Source organism: Zeus faber (assembly GCF_960531495.2).
Source record: "Zeus faber genome assembly, chromosome: 2".
Taxonomy (NCBI): domain Eukaryota; kingdom Metazoa; phylum Chordata; class Actinopteri; order Zeiformes; family Zeidae; genus Zeus; species Zeus faber.
Genome location: NC_137189.1, coordinates 27991960 through 28015260, shown reverse-complemented (window position 1 = coordinate 28015260; position 23301 = coordinate 27991960). Strand labels below are relative to the sequence as shown.

The 23301-nt window shown below is 45.4% G+C and overlaps 2 protein-coding genes across 2 annotated transcripts; both read right to left on the bottom strand.

The window, feature by feature from the left end:
• Nucleotides 1–35: 35 nt before the first annotated feature.
• Nucleotides 36–10215, bottom strand: prozb (protein Z, vitamin K-dependent plasma glycoprotein b; the record flags this gene model as incomplete). Its single annotated transcript, XM_080023825.1, has 7 exons — nucleotides 36–856; nucleotides 1437–1575; nucleotides 4231–4337; nucleotides 5571–5741; nucleotides 8079–8103; nucleotides 8187–8350; nucleotides 10137–10215. 7 exons carry the CDS (start codon nucleotides 10213–10215, stop codon nucleotides 36–38), a joined length of 1506 nt encoding a protein of 501 aa, XP_079879951.1.
• Nucleotides 10216–11639: 1424 nt separating this feature from the next.
• LOC307247701 (coagulation factor X-like) lies at nucleotides 11640–22838 on the bottom strand (the record flags this gene model as incomplete). The annotated part of the gene is made up of 9 exons (XM_080023824.1): nucleotides 11640–12107; nucleotides 13351–13538; nucleotides 13779–13896; nucleotides 14198–14460; nucleotides 14721–14852; nucleotides 19876–19989; nucleotides 20346–20370; nucleotides 21854–21993; nucleotides 22778–22838. 9 exons carry the CDS (start codon nucleotides 22836–22838, stop codon nucleotides 11640–11642), a joined length of 1509 nt encoding a protein of 502 aa, XP_079879950.1.
• Nucleotides 22839–23301: the final 463 nt, after the last annotated feature.

The window sequence follows — 23301 nt, the reverse complement described above, 5'->3', positions numbered from 1 at the left end:
ACTGGGGTGGTCTAAGGTTACTGTGATCCAGGGGGTTATTTGGGGGTACGGGGGGCGGTCAGGGTACTGTCTGAACTGGGGGTTATTTGGGGTACTGGAGGGTCAGGGTACTCTATAATCTGGACAGTCATTTTGGGTACTGATGGGTCAGGGTACTGTCTCATCTGGGGGATTATTTTAAGTACTGGAGGTTCAGGGTACTCCATGACCTGGGCAGGTTTTTTGGGTACTGTTGGGTCAGGGTACTGTCTGAACTCGGGGATGAGATCGGGTACTGGAGGGTGGTTTTGGGGGTCAGGGTTCCTGGGGATATCAGGGTCTCTTTGGTCCTTCTTGGAGAGTGCCGCTCGCTGTCTGATCCAGGGAAGGTAGCGAGAAAGTTTGGTGAAGACCAGCGCTCCGCAGCGCCCCTGCTGGGAAGCCATCAGCCCTGTGAGGAATGCCGCCCCCTGCTGAATGGAGGCTGTGGGTGTCCCCCGCTGCAGGCCACACCCACCCACCAACCCTGTCTGCCCTCCGCCATGTTGGCTCTCTGTTCCAGGCACCCCCTCAATAATGGTCCTTATGCAGAACATCTTGTTGCTGATCAGGTGGGAGACGTTCAGCCGGCGGCAATCGTCCAGCGACAGGTGAGTGAAGCTCCGCCCTCCCCCCATAAGCCCGACCCTCCCAGCATGCATCAGGACGTTCTCACTGAAGTCCTTGGTGGGCAGGCAGAGATTAAAGAGGGTGGGGCCAAAAACCAATGGTTTGGCCAAGTGGAGGAGGGCCAGGTCGTTGTCGTAGCGACCGGTCTGAAAGCGGCCGTGGGTGGAGGCGGCCTGGACGGCTGTTTTCTGAGTGGAGGAGCGCTGGCCTTGGGAGGGAGGAGTACGGGGACAGGGTCAAAATTGAAACAAATAATAATAAATAAAATAATCTGATCTTGGGGTCCACAACATATAGAATATCAGATATTAAATAAAAGTGACGTGATTTCTCGTTTTTTTTAGTCGCTCCAGCAATTACCATTGCAATAAGCAACTGATCTCGCTGAGAGCTTCCAGCTTTGTCCAATTGTTGCATATTTACATATATACATTACGTGTGTATGTATGTATGTATGTGTGTGTGTGTGTGTGTGTGTATATACGTATATATATATACGTATATATATACACACACACACACACACACGTAATGTATATATGTGACTATTGCATCAAACACTTGTGTGATGGACTAAGTTTTCTGAACCAAGTCCTAATATTTTGTCAAAAATATGATTTTTAAATTTTATCATAAGTATTCTGCAAAACGCATTGCAAATTATGAGTAAATTCGCTGCAAATTCAGGCATTTTGGACAACGATCATCCCAAAGAAACTGCAAGATCCTGGTGGGATAATTAGGCTCCTGTTACTGATAGTATTCTTAGTTATTTGCTTGTGTTGGACCTGCAAGAACGTGAAGGCTGGAAGCCTGAATCTGAGTTCCGTTCGCCATAAACAGACACTGGGCGGAGGTCAAGACGGATCGATGGCTGAGGACCACGCCCTGACAGAGCTCCACCCCTCCACCGTCCACCAGCGACACCTAGAGGACCGCAACAAATGCACATGTTGGGTCTTTAACTTAAAATGTAAAATGGAACCAAAAAGTTGGTAAATAGAGGTTCTCGTCCCTCTGACATTTTGCCCATCTTTTCAGAGTTATTACATCACATTTAAGTGTAGACATTCTCAAGGTGCGTCTCAAAATGTATCAAGATTCAAGATGATAAGATCAATCAAGATTGATCTTATCAGTTACATAACTGATTAGACTGCCCGCCTATAAAGGTTGCCCAGTTGCTCCGTGTAGAGCCCCGATTAGGGCCATTGTCAACAATCCTGTGTGGTCTGTTTGCCTTATATTATGATTATTTTCACTCGATTATGAAGTGATTACACTTCGGCAACCGTTTTGGATCCACAGAGACTTGGATCAGTGGAAAAAACTCTTCTAACGCCTTCTAATCCTGACCTCGTTATCAACCCAAAACTCTTCATAATGTATGTTAGTCAAATTGTCTGTGGGTTGATTGCTGCTGACAGGGTTCTTAGATATGTACTTGTGCCTAAAATTGCTTTTCTTACTTCAGTCACCTATAGGTGGTGGTCATATGTCTTCACTTTACTTTATTTCAGGTTAATGTCAAAGACTTGATCGAAATTCCAGCAACGTACAGCTTTATGTTGGAAAACCACCTATTGACATCAGTACCCGGGTTCCTTTGAGCTTCAGCACCAACATTGAAGTGACATTGGGGGAGCCAGAGCTTCTTGTTGGACCGTAGTTCAAAGGGTTAAAACAAGTGGCAAACTTCCATCTGCAACATGTTGAGGTTCTAGGTTCAAACCTTGACTCGCAAGTTGGTTTTTTTCTTGGTTGCCTCCTGCGAAAGTCTCAAGGCTCAGAGGGTTTCCAGAGAAATGAGCTGCAGCTGCAGACAGATGAGAAGTATTGGAACTTCTCATGCAAGGAGACTCCACTGAAGATCACTTCAGAGAAGCTGTGACTCAGCAGGACTCTGTGGCGCGATGGGTTCAGAGACTGACTGTATAGAGCTTGTGCATAATCACCGGGTGTCATGACATTTCACTACATATATGTACGACCGTATGTGTATGCATGTGACAAATAATCTCTTGAACTTGTACTTGAACTAAATGTTCCTGTTTTAGTGTAAAATCCAGACTTTACAGACAGACCTTTAACCAGAGGACTGGAAGACTCCACCGCAGCTGAGATGACCTGGCGGCTCAGAGAGATGAACCGGTACAAGGTTAAAATCCTAGTCAGCGTTTAAAACGGTCCAAGGGCGTCTTAAAAAGCTCCTGGAAAACAGGGCCCTTCGCGAGGGACCTGGAGGCACGACAGAGTTGTTGGATATGTCTGCAGACATGGTTCTACTCTCTCTCTGCCCCAGCGGTCCGACCAACGAGAAAACCAAATCAGGCTCAGGGTGGTCGGGGGGGGCCCTTGACAAGCCAGTGTCTGAACCCATCACTCCACAGAGCCCTGCGGGGTCAGAGTTTCTCTGAGATGTTCTTCAGTGTCTTGTGACATGAGTCTTGAATTTTATTAAAAACAGTATGTTGTTCAGAGGTAGTTGAACCAGCCACCCCATGGCCAAAGACATATCCAACAACTCCTTCCGGCCACCAGGTCCTTCACACACAACCCTGTTCTCCTGGAGCTTTTAAAGACGACCTGAGACCGTTGGCTTCAAAACACTGACTAGGATTTAAACCTTGCACCCTCTGACTGAAGGAACCTTATTGCGCTTCATCTCTCTGAGCCACCACTGTGGTGTTGTCTTCCAGTCACCTGGTTAAAGGAACCGCGGAAGAGAATTTAAACTCTGGACAGGAACCTACAACAACAGTAATTTGAGTCACTCTCATCACTTTACAGAGTCCTGCTGGGTCGGGTCAGATGATCCTCAATGGAGTCTTCTTACATGAGATGTTGTACTACTTGGCATCCGTGTGCAGCTGATGTTCTGTACTTGTCACTATTGTAGTTTAAAATCCAGACTTGCTCTCGTAGAGTTTCCTGGAAGCCCTCTGAGCCTCAAGCCATTCTCAAGAGGAAATGGGAAAAAAAACAGGGAGTCAGGGTTCTAACCTACAACCTCAAAAGGTTGAAAATAGATGTTTTCCACTTGTTTCATCCATTTGAGGTGGTGTCCCACATGAAGCTCTGGCTCCTTTGGCCCCTCACTTGAAGGTTCGGTTCGTGCTGATGCTCAAAAGAAAAGGCAGCTATGGCCTCGAACATGAAACCAGTTTGGTGTTATATATAATTATATGTTTTTATATATACATGTATATGTGTGTGTGTGTATGTATATGTATATATATATATATGCATGTATGTATATGTACATACAGTATATATGTATATATATGAATATACAGATATATGTGTATATATATATATATATATATATATATATATTCAAGATTCAAGAGGTTTATTCGTCACATACATATACATACCTTCATAGATATATGCAGTGAAATGTCAATAATAATAAGTGAGACCCAAAACAGGAAGTAAACTTCTCTTTGTATGGGAACGTCTGGACTCTTTGTGATGGGTATTCCAGCCGTTCAATGCATGCTGGGAGGCTGGCGATAGAGTCAGGGTTGTGATTGGCTGGAAGGACAGGTCATTAACTGTGATTGGCCGGGACAGACATACTTGCCAGGGACAGAGTTCATCAGGACAGCGGTGCGGAGCTTGAGGGGTCTTGTTCAACGTTGCAGCGTCGGGCGATGGAGTCATCCATGTTCCACACGGAAAGTCCACTGAAAACACACACAACTGTCAAATTCACAATTTTATACATACATACAAGTCTACAGGGTTCACTACTCCCTATGTAGTAAAATCTATCTAGTTCACTACTCTCTACTTAATAAAATCTATAAGGTTGACTACTCCCTACTTAGTAAAATCAATATAGTTCACTACTCCCTACTTCGTAAAATTTATATGGTTCACTACTCCCTACTTAGTAAAATTTATATATATATATATATATATATATATATATATATATATATATATATATATATATATATATATATATATATATATATATATATATATATATATAATTCACTTCTCCCTGCATAGTCTATAAATCTATACATTTCACTGCTCCCTACTTAGTAAAATCGATATAGTTCACTACTCTCTATATGGTAAAATCTATATGGTTCACTATTCCCTACTGAGTAAAATCTATGTGGTTCACTACTCACTTCTTAATAAAATCTATATTGTTGTCTGGCACTTGTTTCCTACAGTGCATCAGTGGGCAAGAAACCACTGTTGCCAGGTGATTTTTTTTCAAGCAACTTTCCCAAAAGTAAAAAAAGGTGGAGCTTAAATTGCGTATTCCAAGCCCAGCATAACTGTATTGACCCCAGATATCCCAGCATGCATTTCAACAGCAGTCTGACCCTCAGGCTGACAGGAGCGTCCGTCCGGCTGTAGTTTGTATCCCTCAGCGCAGGAACAAACAAATGTGTTGGGAGAAACCGAACAGAAATGGTGGCACGCCGAGGGACCGTGCACGGCACACTGCACCTCAGCTGGAACACACACACACACACACACACACACACACACACACACACACACACACACACACACACACACACACACACACACACACACACAAGTTAATAATAATTGACTTTGTCGAGTTGGTTTACATGGTGCATTATGAATACACCTCCATTGTCATGTCTCCATATGTTCTCCTCCACCTCTCCTTATCTCCTGTCTTCCTTTTCCACCTCCACCTCTCCTCCCTGCTCCCCTCCCCCCTCCTCCTCCTCACTCTCCTCCCATCCTTTCTTTTTTTTGCCCTCTCCCCACCTCTCTCTCTCTCTCTCTCTCTCTCTCTCTCTCTCTCTCTCTCTCTCTCTCTCTCTCTCTCTCTCTCTCTCTCTCTCTCTCTCTCTCTCTCTCTCTCTCTCTCTCTCTCTCTCTCTCTCTCTCTCTCTCTCTCTCTCCACACACACACACACCTGGTTGATTGTTTAGTGGAGCCGTTGAGGGTCTCTCCCTCTTTCTCTCTGCTGTCCCCAGCTCACAGTTCAGTCCATAGTATGGAGCTCTGCAGCTACACAGGAAACCCCCAACCCGGTCGGTGCAGTTCCCATCATGAAGACAAGGATTGGTGAGACACTGGTCCCCATCTGAGGAGGGGAGAGAGGGAAAGAAAAGTGAGAGAGAGGGCGTTATTTACAGATAGACAGGCAGATATATGGGTGGGTAAAGCTTCTGATCATGGGCACTGCGTGGGAATGTGAGGGCATGTGGGCCTCGCCTGCATACTCGTTTGATGTGTGGCTCTAGTTGGGTGGGAGCATGATGGGTTGGTCCGTCATGGTACCAGGAGGGTATTCCTTAAAGGTTTCTTACACCGTAGGCGAGGCTAAATCCAGCACTTCCAGTATAAGAGGGTTCCTAAGATCCCGCTAGAAATGATCCTATGTTACTACAGCAACATATGCCTTGGAGTTAAAGTAGCCTGGTCAGGAGCAGGCTAGTGTCACTGTTCAGCGTCCGACATGAAACTGACGCTCGACTTAAGTTTCGCATTGTAATTATATTGTGAAAGTGAAAAAATACACATTAAATGTATATATTTTAATTACCTTGTTTAAACATATGCTATTATTGCTCCCTTCCTCACTGAAATTGCCAACATGCCTGTTTTCCCAGTCAATTGAGTATCAATCACATAAATAAGAAACAAATGAAAAGTATGAACGCAATGAAGTATATATATAAAATATATAAATAAATACATGTATATAAGAATATATATATATTATAATATATATATACTCTATATATGTTTTATATATATCTATGACTACAGTATATACTCTATCTATCTATGATTTTAGTGGGGATAAAAAAAAAGTCTGCACACACACAATATGTACACACACATAGAATTATTTTCCACAATTTGTCTCTTTTCTTAAAATGAGAACATGGTTTAAAAAAACAGTTTTAAATTGCAAATTAGTATAGGCTCTGTATCAGTTTCTTATTTTTTTGTATTTTAAGGGAACACAATTTACTGTAAATGGAACATGCAGATCATGTACTTTAGATCAGTTTAAAGGGGACCTATGGCAAATTCACTTTTTGAGTGCTTGTGCACATACTGCACATTTGGGTCTCTGATACTACTAACACACAAACTGTGAAATAACACAACCCAGTCAGGTTATTGTGAGCTGTGAGAAAACATGTTATTCAACAAGCCAGATTTGCAGCCCTTTCCTTTGTCACAGGGTGCCTCAGTAGAATTAAAACCGCCCCCGATGTGAGTAACTCCACACATGGCTGGAGAATAACAAGCATCACTGGAAACTGCTCTGGTGGTTTCACAAACCAGCGCAAATCTTTTAAAAGAAAGAGGAATTAATATCAATTGTCCGTGAAAAAACACAGACGGTGGAAATGTAATAAAAAATGATTCTGCTGTATGTTTCTTTCTAAAAAAATAAATAAAAGTATGCTGTAGATAGACTCTGACGCTGTGTGTTTTATCAAAACAAAACCAATAAAAACGCCATTGGCTCACAGAACCCTGAACTTGTGTTCAAACCCCATTGGCTAACGGAACTACGGGTCCCAGGAGGTTGGCGCCACCCACTACAACAGAGCATACTGGAACAGAACGGTTTAGAGGAAATTTACAATGGCTAGAATGCATAATCTGAGTGGTATTTTCAACAAAAAACTGTTCTGGGGACCTCACAGACCATATGTTAACTTGAAAAGGAGCATGATAGGTCACTTTTAAGTAACATTGTAAATTACGTGTTTATGCGTTTGGTCTGCAGCATCGCCCTTTTTAGTAATCATGGATTTAAATGTTTAAAAATTGTTTAAATATTGTTCCATCAGTAATTCTTGCTCTGTAGATGTGAAGGAAACGTCACGTTCTGTATTGATCCTACATTGAACTTCGTTGCACTGATTGGTTGATCCATCCCGTATTGTCTCCATCTGATCCAGATTTCACTGAGTTAGGCTGCTTTAGCTCCAAGTGGCGTTTAGGGAACCCACTGAGCTCAGACCATCAGTTGCCGCTTACGCAAGCGATGCTATCGTGGCTTACCGCTGCCTCATCCTAGCAACTTTTAGGGAATTCACCCCCAGTTCCAGGATTTCGGTCTTGTAGTTTTGCTGTTTAAGCTTCGGGGTTGCGAACCCATCTTCTGCAAGAGGGGACTGGTTTGTTCGTCTTGGGGGCATGCGTGGATGCTCTTTGGACTCTTGGCTTATTTGTGGATTCAAGGTTGTTCTGCGGCTGCAGCGCTTTGGGCTCAGAGTGTTCTTGCGGCTTCAAGGCTTCTGTGGCACTGCGGAGCCTTTGATTATTAAAGATGGTATAGCAGGTTGGGAATTTGAACTTCACTTGCAGATTAACTTCGTCTTGGATGCAAAGGCATCAAATTCCATTTGTTGTATGGAGCCTGCTGTTGGCATGGGTAAATAAAAAGACTCACCATAGTAGGTGGTCCAGAATGCAATCTGTAAGAGACAAACAGCTGATTACAGAACATCCTGTCCCACTGAGGACATCACTAAGACAACATGATGACTGGTACGCGTACAGTCATGGGAGTATTCTCAAAATACTCCCGAGCCTCCTCGTAGTTGCAGCGCTCCTCGTAGCACTCCCTCTCCAGGTTCCCCTGCAGCATTTCCTCCACGAAGAAAGAGTTTGCTCGTTTGGGTCGCAGGAAGACGCTTCCAGCCCGCCGTGGCACACGCAGCCCTGACAGGAAACAGGAGAAGTGACAGGAGGGAAACTTGAAGTGACAGGAAACAGGAAATGGTGGCTCAGGAAACCGGAAGTGACGGGACAGGAAGACGGAAAGCAGGAAATGATGGGACAGGAAACAGAAGTTAACGGACATGAAACAGGAAGTGAATGTGAGGAAACAGGAAGTGAACCGATAGGAAACAGAAAATTATAGAATTTTGACAGACTCCACACACAAGTTACCGATTGTCATAACAATAAAAAGAATCAACTTTAGAACATGTGTTTGAATGTTATGGCTGAAATACTGTATAAGCCATGCCCCTTTTTTCTCAAAGATTAAATGATAGGTTTATTATCTTTTTCACCCAGGTCTTACAATGTTTGTGAAATGTTAAAATCTTGGTTTCCATCATTTACGGGAGGCGTGCGCGCAATCATGAACCGATTGTCTACAGCCGTTTTGCCTGTGAAACTCGGTATGAGACGCTGGGGTTAAAAGACAGACGGAATTTTGTTGTTGCTGGGGAGCTGCGTCCGACCGTATCCTGTGGACTCACACACTCTTGGGGGAGGTGCATTATGTGCAACCTATCACGTGTGCTGTGCGGAATCTTAAGAGTGCGGTGCTGTTCCGACTGAGTTTGCAGTAGTTAAACTTACTTACTTACTTAAAGGCAGCTGATAGAAACGCCCATGTTAGGTGTCGTTGGGGAATCTATAATTCACATGGTATCCCTCTCATGAATTTTAGGCTTTCTATTGTAATAAAGACATATCTATTTTTCTGTAACATCGAGTTGTGTTGTGTGTTTGTTTGGTCTTCCACAGAGCCCAGAGGTTTATCACAACAGCAACCATCACTGAACACTTGAACACATCATTTCTACATTGCAATATTAAGAATCAGTGAGTACTAGAATTTCCTAACTAAACATTTTAATATATACACATTTTATTCGTGCAATAAATGAACTGTGTGGGAGGTTTAATTATAGATACATTCATACTATTTACATGTTTTATAGTCACTGCACATAAACCTAAAAATATTCACTAGATTTTAATCTAAAAGTATGGAGTGTTTGAAACAGCGCATCTCTGTGGATCTGCAATTGCAGATGCAAAACAAGGAAAAATTGCGTTAAGCAGCAAAACTTAATGGCGGTGTTTGCTCTGGCATATCATTAGCGAAATATATTTGTGGATCGGAAGCTAAGACGGTACAGATAGCGGACACAATTGATGTGCAATTCATGGTGCTATTAATGGCCGCATTTCATTCTTTGTGAATTTGTTCATATATCTTCTTTATGAAAACAAGGAACTCACATTATAGTCACTCAATGTCAGTTTATTTTGAATAACGATAATATAGCATTTAATTTAAAATAGCTTTTGTGTGCATCAAGAGCTTAACGTTGGCTATGGCAGCTTGTCCACAAGAAGCAACGCAGCTTCCTGTTCCTAGTCTCTTATGTCTCCAGTCGCTTAGCCTTAGCATGTAGCCAAAATAGTCAATAAATCCTGGAAAACCTGGTAAAATGCACAATTTGTGACCATTTTTCCTCCTAGTATAACATACTGTGTAATGACTGCCAGACTATAATGTGAATTTCCTGTTTTCTATGAGTAGATTTAATTTGTATTTTTAAGTCTTAATCGTGTGCCTCATTACACTGAGGAGAGCAAGAAAGCAACCACCACCAATTCCTTATTATTTGATATTTAACTTTACAGTTGAATTAGGATCTGAGACCTGAAACCTGGAACCCCCAGGTGAGATGAACGGACTTACCTGGTCCCTGGCTGAGGACCTGAAGGAAGCTTGCCACCACACAGAGGGTGAAAACCCATCTTCGGCTGCTGGACGCCATGGCACTTTGACAAACACACACTCCGGTGCACACACATGTGTACGGGCTCCACACCCACACACACACACACACACACACACACAGTCACAAATATACGCAACCCCAACTGAAACACACATATTGTATCACTTTGTTTCATAATATTTGTATTTTAAATATTATATTTTATTCAACTATGTTATATTATCTGTTATTTGACATCATCCTTTTATTTATTTATTTATTTATTATTATTATTATTATTATTTTTTTATTATTATACATTTTTCATTTTTTATACTTTATCGTATCACATACTTATTATGTTATACTATATTATATAGTATAACATACTATTATATAGTATGTTATATTATAATAATCTAATCTAATATTCCTTTGGGACGTTATTTCATAGTAGCTGCAGACACAGAATTCTGTGTCCTATCCAGTACACAGACACTCATGAACCAGGAAAGAGTCGATGGCTTCATTTTAACAGTTACAACACTACTAAACATCCAAAGTTGGGGTTTCAATGTAAAAGTCCTCTCATGACGCAACAAACAAAACAAACTGTAAACTGACCTTTAATCAGCAAACACACACACACACACACACACACACACACACACACACACACACACATACACACAGACACCAAAACCAACAGAACGCAGTGCACTTTGAAGTCAACAGGATAAATAACTAAAATATTAAATGATTTGTATTTTGATTCAATAATTTTGATATATATGATTATTTTTATATAGAATATATTTTCTACTTTGGTACTACATGTCCCCTGGCTTGTATGGTTTGATATCTCTGATTTTAGATTTTTTATTTATTAATGAAATACACTGGTAAAATATCTGGAAAATTCCATCTGCACATAATCCATTATCAATGTATCCACTGTAGAACCAGTGAACCAATGAAAATTATACTAATAGTCGCACAACAGCAAAGTCACTCAGAGAGTTCTCAGACCACAGGAGGCGGCTTATGCCCACCAAGTTAACGCCTGGATAGAGGACTTTTTCCTGAATAAAGTTTAATATGTTTACGAATTTTGAACAACACTTGCTACATTATATTCAGAACATTTCCAGAAACCTTCCAGCTCTCAAACTGGTGTTCCCTTTTATTCAGCATGACGATGAACACAATAAAATATAAAAATAAAAACATTAAAAAAAAGATAGGAAAACCTTTAAGAAGTTAAAATTAAAATGAAAGGAAGTGAACTCACTGCCCTGATATTTTATTAATTCTTTAATAAATCTTAAAATCTGACTCTTTGTTGACACGACACGAAAAAACATCCAATCAATCTTTTTGTTTTCTTTACTTCATTCCTGTTGAAGCGCTGAGATTTGATCCGGCTCAGACGGACTTAACCCCCAACACCGGGTTTCTGAGAGACCCTTCTGGTCTAGGAATCACATGTGGATGGTTTTGTGGCGGGCCGCGCCGCCGCTCCACCTCCTCTTCCTCCAGCCCGCTGCTGACTCCTGAGGGCCTTCCTTCAGGTCGCCCTTCCCTGCTTTGGGCATCAGTAGCCTCATGCCGTTGCGGATCCAGCGGATGTACTTGGACACCTGGGTGTAGATGCCGTACTTTTCGTCGCGGGCGCACCCCTCGCCCCAGCTGACTACGCCTGTCACAAAGTAAGTGTTGCGGTAGCGCGTCACGTGCGGCCCGCCACTGTCGCCATAGCAGGCATCTTTGCCGGCGGCGGCATAGCCCGCACAGAACATGTGGTTTGAGATTCGGAATTGACTGGAATCCATGCAGGCAGCGCGCTCCACGTAGGGCATGCTGAGCCGCTGCAGCACCGTGGACGGCTGGCGGGTCTCACCCAGCCGACCGAAGCCACTGACCAGACCGGAGGCCTGCTTCATCAGGACCTGGGGGGTTGGAGGGGGAGGGGGTTGAACAGGAAGTGGGAGGGTTGGTTAAAATGGGAAGTAGGCATGTTGACTAAAACGGGAATGTGTGTTTCAAACAGAAAACATTGGTTCAAACAGGAAGTGGAAGTAATTCTCCAGACAGGAAGCGGGAGTGTCGATACAGACCAACCTCGTGTAGCCACACCTCCATGTGAAACTAACGGAGGTGTTGAGAAATTCAAGCAGAATACTTGGTCAGAAAAGGGCGGAGACACTGAGGGTTGTCATCATGCTTCCAACCAATCAAATTGTGCCGGAGCCAGGCACTAGGGGGTGGAGCCTGGCACTGACGCTCACCTGTGTGTTTTCCTACTAGCAACAACCACGTTGCTCCATGCTATTTATTGTCTAGTGAACTGACTAGATAACGATATAATAACTCCTGCAAAATAATTGGATGTTTTGATTTGATTTTAATTGCTTATTTCTGGCAAAACCAAAGGAGGTGTTATGTCATTTTTTTTCGTTGGCATGGCGAAACCTTACATCGGAAAACTGTTTCTACCTGGACAGAAAAACAAACGAGAGGTGCAATTTCCGGGGCATGTGCTTTCAAACTCAGAGCCAATCTAATGGCTGCCTCTGGCTCCAGAAGGTCTCATTATTATTTATTTGGCGGGAAGTTCTCCAGACCTCCGATAGTTTGACTTCAGAGTTCTGGAGATTGGATGCGAACAGGAAGTGTCAATTTAAACAGGAAGTGGAAGGGCTGGTTAAAACTAATCTCCACATGGGAGTGTAGAGAATTTCAAGCATAATAGTTGGTGACAAACAGTTGGTTAACATTTTTTAACGAGAAGTTCTCCAGACCTCCATTAGTTTGACCGTTCAACAAACATTTCAACCATCTCTGTATTTCCTGCTCTGTGACGACGGCACAACACGCTCGGTTTTGTGCCGTCGGATGCAGAAGTTGGAAGACGAAAGGAGTGTCCTGCTTTAAAGAAAACGATGCGCTTGTGTACCTTTTTCAATACAGTGCCACCTAGTGTACAGAAGTGTAATGACACCAGGCTGTGCAGAGCCTTTGCAGACGTACAAATTGCAGGATGTTTTTTTTTTGCAGGCATGTTGTGTCCTTATCAGGTGCGTCAGTTCAGACAGAAAGTGGGTTTGTATTGATTGAAACAGGAAGTGGGTTTATCAGCTCGGACAGGGAGTGGGCGTGTCGGGTCCGGATTATAAATGGGAAGGGCCTCACATTCTCCGCGAATTGGCGCTGGGGCAGGCAGGCGGGCAGGATGTAGCGGCTGAAGGTGATGGGCGTCTGCAGCTTGACGATCGAGATGTCGTTGTGGTAGGTTTTGGGCCGGTAGTGCTTGTGGATCAGAACTGTATCCACGTTGTGGACCGCCTCGTTGCCTTCCTTCACCAGCAGGTCAAACTCACCTGTGGAGGATATGGTAGGAGACGCTCTAGGAGCTGGGAGACAGACTTGGAGGTGGGGACAAACTAGAAGTTAGTCTAGCAGCTAGGGTAGCTACAGTCTAGGAGCTAGGATATGGACTCTGAGCCAATCTAGGAGGAGCTACAGCGGGAGACCAGGTAGGAGCTAGGAGACAGTTTAGGGAACATTCTGGGAGCTAGGAGACAATCTACGGGGAGTCAGGGACCAACTGGTGGACGTACCCAGCACCACGTAGATGGACTGGGATTGGTTCATGCAGTGAGCGGCCGTCAGGATCAGATACTCGTTCAAGATGGTTCCCCCACAAAACCCCCGGTGCTCCTCGTTCATCAGGAGAGCCTGGAGAGAGAGAGAGCGAGAGAAGATGAGTGGAGAGGGGGAGAATGAGAGCAGAAAGAAGAGGGGGGAAGAGCCGAGTGAGGAGAGGAAAGAAAAAAGGATGGGAGGAGAGTGAGGAGGAGGAGAGGAGAGGGGAAAGAAAGCAGAGGAGGGAGGAGGAGGGAGAGAAGAGGGGGAGGAGGGAAGAGAAGAGATAAGGAGAGATGGAGGAGAAGAAAAGGGAGGACAGGGGGGCATGAGGGTGGGGGGAGGAAAAGGAAGGGCAAGGAAGGATGAAAAGAAAAGAGAGGGAGGCGCTTACCTGCCAGGGACACTCCCCCGGGGGACAGTCCTCTCCTCCCACGATGCGGGTGTCCCCCCGGACCTGGGCCAGGATAGGCTCCTCCCACACGGCGTCCTCGAGGTAGTCGGCGTCGTGCTGCCAGGTCATGTTTTCCCGGGGTGGGGGGAGGAGCCAGTCTAGCTCTGACTCCGCCTCCGTCCAGTTCACCGTCCTGTTGGAACGTTCGTAGTGGAACACCGTACGGGTGTCCTTGCTGTGGACCACCCCGCACCTGAAGGTCTCTGGGAAATACCATTTTAGACTAATTTAAGATTAATGTGTAACCTTCTAATGACTTTTAAAGACTAATATTTATACAAGTTGAATTTAAGACCTTTCAATAAATTTTAAGCACTAATAATTTATACAAAAAAAAAATTTAAGACATTTTAATTGGTTTTATGAACTGGTATTTGTTAAAAACTGAATTCAACACTTTTTAAAGGAGGATCTGGAGTTCTTGATATAAACGTTGATTTATCTTCATCCCTCTCGCTCTCACCGTTGGTGTTGCAGGACTTTTCGTCCGAGCCCAGGAAGTATCCGTCAGCGCAGGCGCATTCTACGTTGCCGCCCACCACCTCGCAGAAGTGCTCGCAGCCGCCATTCTTGTTCTCACACAGTTCTGGGATCACTGGAGATACACAACGCCACAGTGCAGGAACTCAGAACATTAAACCTGACCAGGCAGAATGTTCAGGAAAATAAACCAAAAACCACAAGTGCATGAACATTTAAATCCGTGGCGATGTGGCGATAGTGGCGCCGCCCCTAGCGGTCGCCTGCGCCGGCGCTCCGGTTACTTTCTTACTCTTTAGTATTTTTTTCCTTTTTTTATCACGATGTTCGCCAGAAAAACATCAACAATTAACTCATACGGCCGCGATGCACTCATGGATATAAAAATTTCCCTAAACGAACAACTTTGGGACTTTTTATCCGTGGGAGCAGAGTGGCCGGCGGAAATCCTACGCGGGAACACTCGCAACAACAACAAAAATGGAGTCGCTGTTCCACGAGCCGGCCCACGGAGGAAGCACCGAGGTAAACGAGGCGGCATTCGGGTCAGAATGAGGACGCAACCTTACCCTCCACCTCTGCCAAGCATCCTTCTTGCTAACGTCCAGTCCCTGGAGAACAAGATGGATGAACTTCGAGCGAGGATTCAATTCCAGCGTGACACGAGGAACTGTTGCGTCCTCTGCCTGACGGAAACATGGCTGAACCCACTGGTGCCGGATGAAGCCATACGTCCAGCCGAGGCCTTCTCCGTGTTCCGCGGCGACAGAATGGGAGAGTCGGGGAAATCCAAAGGTGGAGGCGTCTGCCTAATGGTAAACAACCGCTGGTGTGACGCCAACAACACCAAATTCCTCTCCCACTCCTGCTCGCCGAACCTGGAACAGCTGACCATACTATGCCGTCCATTTTATCTCCCCCGGGAATTCAGCACGGTCATCATTACAGCCGTTTATATCCCACCGCAAGCGGACACCGACGCAGCTCTGTCGGTTCTGCACGATGTGTTGTGCGGATTTCAGAACAGACATCCCGACGCGGCTGTGGTGGCGACTGGGGACTTTAACAGGGCCAACCTGAAAAAAGTTCTGCCGAATTTCCACCAACACATCACGTGTGCCACCAGGGGAGACAGAACTCTGGACCATTGTTACACTCCTTACAAGAACGGATACAAGCCCGTGTCGCTTCCTGCTTTCGGGAAATCAGATCACGCCGCGATCTCGCTGCTTCCTGTTTACAGGCCTCTGATCGCGCGGGATCTGGTGATGACGAGGGAAGTGAAGCGGTGGACGGACCAATCAGAGGCTGCGCTTCAGGACGCTCTGACTGACGTAGACTGGGACATGTTCCGAGCGAGTTCAAGTGACGTCAGCGAGTTTACGGAGGTTGTAGTGAGTTTTGTGGCTACGCTCGCGGATGAAATCGTTCCCACGGTGAAAGTTCGGATATTTCCAAACCAGAAACCATGGGTTGATAAATCCATCCGCTGCGCTCTGAATGCGCGCACGGCCGCTTACAACGACGGACTTGTATCTGGCAACATGGACAATTACAAAGCGGCGTCGTACAATCTGCGGAGGGCGGTGAGGGACGCCAAACGGACGTACAGAGACACCGGGGAGCTGCAGATGGAGCGGGGGGACACAAGACGCTTGTGGGAGGGGCTGCGAACAATAACAAACTACAAGAGCAGCTCCTCCCCAGCCACGAGTGCGGACGCCTCCCTGGCCAACCAACTGAACTCCTTTTATGCACGGTTCGAGTCTGGCAGCAGCACCGCTAGCTCGCCGGCTAATTGGAGTTACACCGCTGGGGACGAGCGCGCACTCTCAGTGTCCGTGCACGAGGTCAGGAGGGCTCTGATGCGGGTGAACACCAGGAAAGCTGCGGGCCCAGATGGCATATCTGGACGAGTACTGAAGACCTGTGCTAACCAGCTAGCTCCGGTGTTCACCACAATATTCAACATCTCCCTGGCTGAATCAGTGGTCCCATCCTGTTTCAAGAGGTCCACCGTCGTTCCTGTCCCGAAGATCGCCTCTCCAACCTGCCTGAATGACTACCGTCCGGTGGCCCTCACCTCGGTGGTCATGAAGTGTTTCGAGAGGCTGATTAAGGATTACATCTGCGCCTCCCTCCCCCGCACCTTGGACCCGTTGCAGTTCGCGTACCGGCAGAACAGATCCACCGATGACGCGGTCTCCCAGGTACTGCACACCACGCTCACGCACCTGGATGGCCAGAAGGAGGCCTATGTGAGAATGCTGTTCATCGATTATAGTTCAGCTTTCAACACCATAGTCCCCACCAGACTGGCTGTCAAGTTGTTGGAGCTAGGATTGAATGCTCCGCTGTGCACCTGGATCCTGGACTTCCTCACAGGCCGCCCCCAGGTGGTCAAGGTGGGGAAGTACATGTCAAGCTCCCTCACCCTGAATACAGGATCCCCCCAGGGCTGCGTCCTCAGCCCCCTACTGTACTCCCTGTACACACATGACTGTGTGGCCAGGTCCAGCTCCAACACCATCATCAAGTTTGCTGACGACACCGTGGTCGTGGGCCTGATCACCGACTGCGATGAGAAGGCCTACCGCGAGGAGGTGGCTGACCTGTCACTCTGGTGCCAGGACAACAGCCTCCACCTGAACGTCAGCAAAACCAAGGAGCTGATTGTGGACTTTAGGCGTGGATCACAATCGAGGACGCACGCGCCCTTGTGGATTAATGGGACTTCTGTCGATAGGGTGAGCAGCTTCAGATATCTGGGAGTCCACATCACAGAGGACTTAACATGGACTGTTCACACAGACACTCTGGTGAGAAAGGCGAGGCAGCGTCTCTACCACCTCAGGCAGCTGAGGAAATTCCGGGTCTCGGTGAGGATCCTCAAGTCCTTCTACTCTGGAGCAGTGGAGAGCATCCTGACAGGCAACATCACTGCCTGGTTTGGGAACTGTACTGCCCAGGACAGGCGGGCCCTGCAGAGGGTGGTGCGTTCAGCTGAACGTACCACTGGAACTACCCTCCCCCCCTTGCAGGAGTTATACACCAGGAGGTGTAGTAGCAGAGCCCGTAGGATCATGAAGGATCCTCATCACCCCAACAACGGACTGTTTCAGCTGCTGCGGTCAGGCAAGCGCCTCCGCAGTCACGCAGCGAGAACAGAGAGACTGAGACGGAGTTTCTTCCCTCAAGCCATCAGAACTGTCAACGCTGACCTCACCAGGGGTCCTAACTGAGCCATGCACTAGGCTCCACTACCTACTGTACTGTATGTAGCATACTGTACCGCATACTGTGTCACTGTTCAGGGTTGTTCGTGATGCCGTATTGCTGCGCCGTACTGTTGTATACTGTGCTGTATTATCCCAAACACTACCTCACACTATTCACATTCACATGCCACTTTAATTCACATGCCACTTTAAATGCACATATCTGTATATACATAGCCATATTCCTTCAACCTATTCCATTTTATTTCAATCTATTTTTTATTGTATTTTATTCTATATATTTTTTATCTTATTCTATAAGTATTCCACTTACTGTATTACGTTTTAGGAGTCAGTTAGTCGGTATATTAGAAAGGAATTTTCTACTTTTTATTTTATTTTTGTACTTTTTCCTAGGACTTATTGTGTGCTATCACCGGGTGCGTTGCATTACATTTCACTGCATATATGTATGGAAGTATGTATATGTATGTGACAAATAAAAAATCTTGAATCTTGAATCTTGAATCTTGAATCCTTGGCTTCCGGCACTGGAAGTTCCTTCTGTGGCTACGAAGCTACAGAAGCTTGAGATACACCAGTTATCTATACAGACAAACAGACAGACAGGGAGACAGACCTACAGAAATATAGACAGATATACAGACAGACCTACATATATACAGACATACAGTCAAGACCTACAGACATAGTCAGAACTACAGACAGACCTACAGACATACCCACAGAAATATAAACAGACCTACTGTATATCTGATACAGTCGCAACTATAGACAGTGATAGTCAGACCTACAGATATACAGTCAAGACAACAGACAGAACTGCAGATATGCCGATAGAAATACAGACAGACCTACAGATACAGACATCCCTACAGAAATACAGTCAGACCTACAAATATACAGTCAGAACTACAGACAGACAGTCATACCTACAGATATACAGTCAGAAACACAGACAGACCTACAGATACAGACATCCCTACAGAAATATAGACAGACCTACAAAAATACAGTCAGAACTACAGACAGACAGTCATGCCTACAGATATACAGTCAGAATCACAGAGAGACCTATAGATATACAGTCAGAATTACAGACAGACATACTGTACAGTCAGACCTACAGATATACAGTAGGAACTACAGACAGACATACAGTCAGACCCACAGAAATATAAACAGACCTACAGATATACAGTCGTAACTGCAGACAGTGATAGTCAGACCTACAGATATACAGTCAAGACAACAGACAGACCTGCAGATATACAGTCACAACTACAGACAGATATAGAGTCAGAACTATAGACAGACCTACACTTATACAGTCAGAACTACAGACAGACCTACAGATATACAGGCAGAAATGCAGACAGACAGGCAGATATACAGACAGACTTTCAGACAGGTAGACAATGAAAAGATTGAGCAGCACACATGTAACACAGATTCCCAGTCTCTTCTGCACGCACACATAACAGCCGCTGTCCTCGAGGAGCACAAATGTAAAGACGTAAAACAGACCGACGCAGTTTTGTGCTACTCTTGCACTCGCAAGAATGTTTTTTCTTGCAATATTTTGACACAAAAACAAGCATGGATGCCATACAGCGCGCCACCGTGGTTTGAGGCTCTGACACGCACACACCAAAGGATTTTGGAAAGACTGGCCCAAATTCAATCAAACACGATTGATGAATTCTTTACCTGGCCAATTGGGATCGTATTTGCTTCGTATTCACTCACACATATCGATGACGCCGACGACTCTACCATGGACTACCCTGGACGATTCTGGACTCCCACGACTCCACCCGATTTCAAATTGTTGCCAGAAGGGCCTTGAAAATCCCGTAATGTGGCCCTGGCTTGACAGAGCCACAGACAGTCAGTTACCTATCTCACAGTTGTATCCCTGGTAACCAGTAGTGCAGAAGCAGGTGTATCTTCCCAGTCCGTCCTTGCACACGCCGTTGTTAACGCACGGCCTGGCCTCACACGCATCCCCGTCTGCACACACACACACACACACACACACACACACACACACACACACACACACACACACACACACACACACACACACACACACACACACACACTAATTCACTTTGTTATGTAAGTGTAGGCTACTGAATCTTAGCACCAGACTGGATAGTTTCCTAACAACCTGATGTTGCTATGGTGATAAGTGAGGACAATAATTAGGACGTACATCAGATATAAGACTTCATCAAATCATGTCATTTAAATTGGTCAGTATGTTTTATTTATTATCATTATTATGTTTTTTTTTTTATTTATTGTCACCATGTGTTTATTCTTCTCTGTTAGTTTGTTTTTTTGTTGCAGGAAGGAAATCTCACCTTCATATTTGTTCCAGAATTCGGTCTGAAAAGGAAAAATGGAAGGAAAGATAGGAAGAGAAAAGGGAAAGAGAGTGTAATAGAGGCAGGAATCACAGTTATTAAAATATAAAAAATCAGCCGTTCAGTTTTGAAAACTGACCAATAACGTACCCGGTACGTCTTGTTGCAGCTCATTAAACAGTAGGATTATAAAACGTGGGGGCAGCAGATCATACAGGTGCCATTGTGTTGACCTGACAACTAGAGATAAACTTCTATCGACTGTAGTTCGGATTATGTTCTGTGAATAGTTCAAGTTTGATGGGGTTAGTCCAGTTCTGCATGTTAACTGTCTGAGCTCAATGCAGGGCTGCAGAGGAGATCAGCTAGTCCAGCGCCTCGATAATTAGGAAAACACATCCCCAAGAATTCCAATAGAGTAGAGGCTGAGTAGAAGGGGAGGAGTGTTAAGGTAGATTATAGGTGTGGTAAAGGTGGAGTAGAGTTAGAATTTAGTGAGAGTAGAAGTAGAGTAGAGTTACAGTAGAGGTAGAGTAGAAGAGCTGATGTAGAGGTGGAATAGAATTAGAGTAGGGGTGGGGTAAAGTTTGAGTAGAGGCGGCGTAAAGGTAGAATAGAAGAAGATGCTGAGTAGAGGGAGGTGGAGTAGAGGTGGAGGAGAGTTCAAGTAGAGGTAGAGTACAGTTACAGTAGAGGCAGGGTAGAGTAGAGGTAGAGTAGAGGCAGAGTAGAGGGAGGTGGAGTAGAGATTGAGTAGAGTTAGAGTAGAGGTGGAGTACAGTTACAGTAGAGGTGGAGTAGAGGTAGAGTCAGAGTAGAGAGAGGTGGAGTAGAGTTCAAGTATTGGCGGAGTAGAGGTAGAGTAGAGTAGAGTTGGAGTACAGGTAGAGTAGATGTGGAGTAGAGGTAGAGTAGAGTACAGCTAGAGGAAGAGGCAGAGTAGAGGGGGAGTAGAGGTGGAGTAGAGTTAGAATAAAGCGGGAGTAGAGTTAGAGTAGAGGTAGAATAGAGGTGGAGTAGAGGGAAAGTAATGGTGGAGTAGAGGTGGAGTAGAGTAGAGCTAGAGGTAGAGGCACAGTTGAATAGAGGTGGAGTAGAGTTAGGGTAGAAGCGGAGTAGAGGTAGAGATAAAGGTAGAGTACAGGTAGGGGTAGAGAAGAGATGGCATACAGTAGAGGTAGAATAGAGTGGAGGTAGATGCAAAGTAGAGTAGAGGTAGAGTAGTATAGAAGTTGAGGTAGAGGTGGAGTAGAGATTGCATACAGTAGATCTCTACTGTATGCCATCCTGAGTAGAGACAGATGCAGAGTAGAGTAGAGGTGGAGTAGATGTAGAGTGGAGGTTGAGTAGATGTAGTGTAGAGTAGAGGGGAAGGTAGAGTTGAGTTTAAGTAAAGTTGGAGAAGAGGTAGAGTCGAATCGAAGTGGAGTAGCGTAGAAGTAGACTTCAGGGGTAGTAAAGGAGAGCAGAGATGGAGTGGGGGTGTAGTAGTGGCAGAGTAGCACCGTCTGCTCCTCGTTCTCAAAGATCTCCCTGGCCTCCTCACGGTCGCAGCGCTCCTCCACACACTCCCTCTCCATGTTGCCCTTCCACAACTCCTCAAACGGGCTGTTAGCTCGCCTGCTGCGGGAGAGGAGCTGGGTGGCTGAGCGAGCATCCAGGAACACTGAGAGAGAGAGACACACACACACACACACACACACACACACACACACACACACACACACACACCCACACGCACGCCTTCATCATCATTCCCAGTCAGCACACTGAATCGTTTCGAGTTGGATGGGTTGTACGAATTGAATTTGCATTTTGGAGCAAAATCCCAGATATCAAGTTAGAAGTGGCATTCGATGGACCCGGTTCTGGGACACCGTGGGCGAGCCTTGGCCATCGTCAATCCCAGCCTGGCTTTGTGCCAAAGCGATGGGCCCAGATCTGGCAACTCAGAGGGTTGCCAGGTCAAAATCTGCCCGATCTAGCCGACCTGGGTTGCCAGATCTGGGCCCATCGATTCGGAAATAAGTAAAGAAAATCCAAACCAGGAAGTAAAGAACTCCTATCCGGGAACAAGTTTAGAAATAACAACAACAACAACAACAACAACAACAGGAAGTTGTCCTCACACAAAACAAAAACTCTAAGATTCCTGTTTTGTAATGGTAAGCTAATACCAGTTAGGGCTACGCTATGCATGCTCGGAAGCGTAACTATCCATCCTTCTCCAACTCCAAATCAGGAAGTAAACAACTCCAAACCAGGAAGTCAACAACTCCAAACAAGGAAGTGAACAACTCCAAACAAGGGAGTGGTCCGATACAACGAACAGCAAGTTGTACACAAGATAAAACCATAACATAACATTTTGTATTACCAAAGCGCTGCTAAGCATGCTGGGAAAGCGCATCCTAACCGACATAACGTACCCTCCGAGGACACCTGGTGGAGAAGAAGGACCCACAGGCAGGCCTGGGACAGCCCAAACATGGCAGGCGGGACCCCCTGGAGAGGACACTGCATCCAAAATGGAAGGATGGATGGAGGAAGAATAGATCCTAGCGATGAGAAAGAGTTCAGTGAGACAACAAGTCGAGCAGTGAGACAGGTTTTTACGCCAAGGGCTTGCTAACCTGTAGCAGGGAGACGGCTCTAGGTCTAGCTGTCTAGGTGGTTGTGTGGTCAATGAGCTCCGCCCCCTTCCCAGGAGGCCAAGCGGCGGCAGGGTCAGGCAAACGTCCAGTGAGTCCACCAGGCTGAACCAATATTTACCCTCAGATGGAGATGCACTTTGTCCCCATAACTTCCAAAACTTCCCAAAAAGAGAAGCTTCTCCACCTCCTGAACCAGCTGAGATCAGTAATCAATAATACAGGTAGGGGAGGATGAACCTTAACTTAAACTATAAAGACAGTTTTCACTTAAAGTGAAAATTCACAGAATTGATGACTGA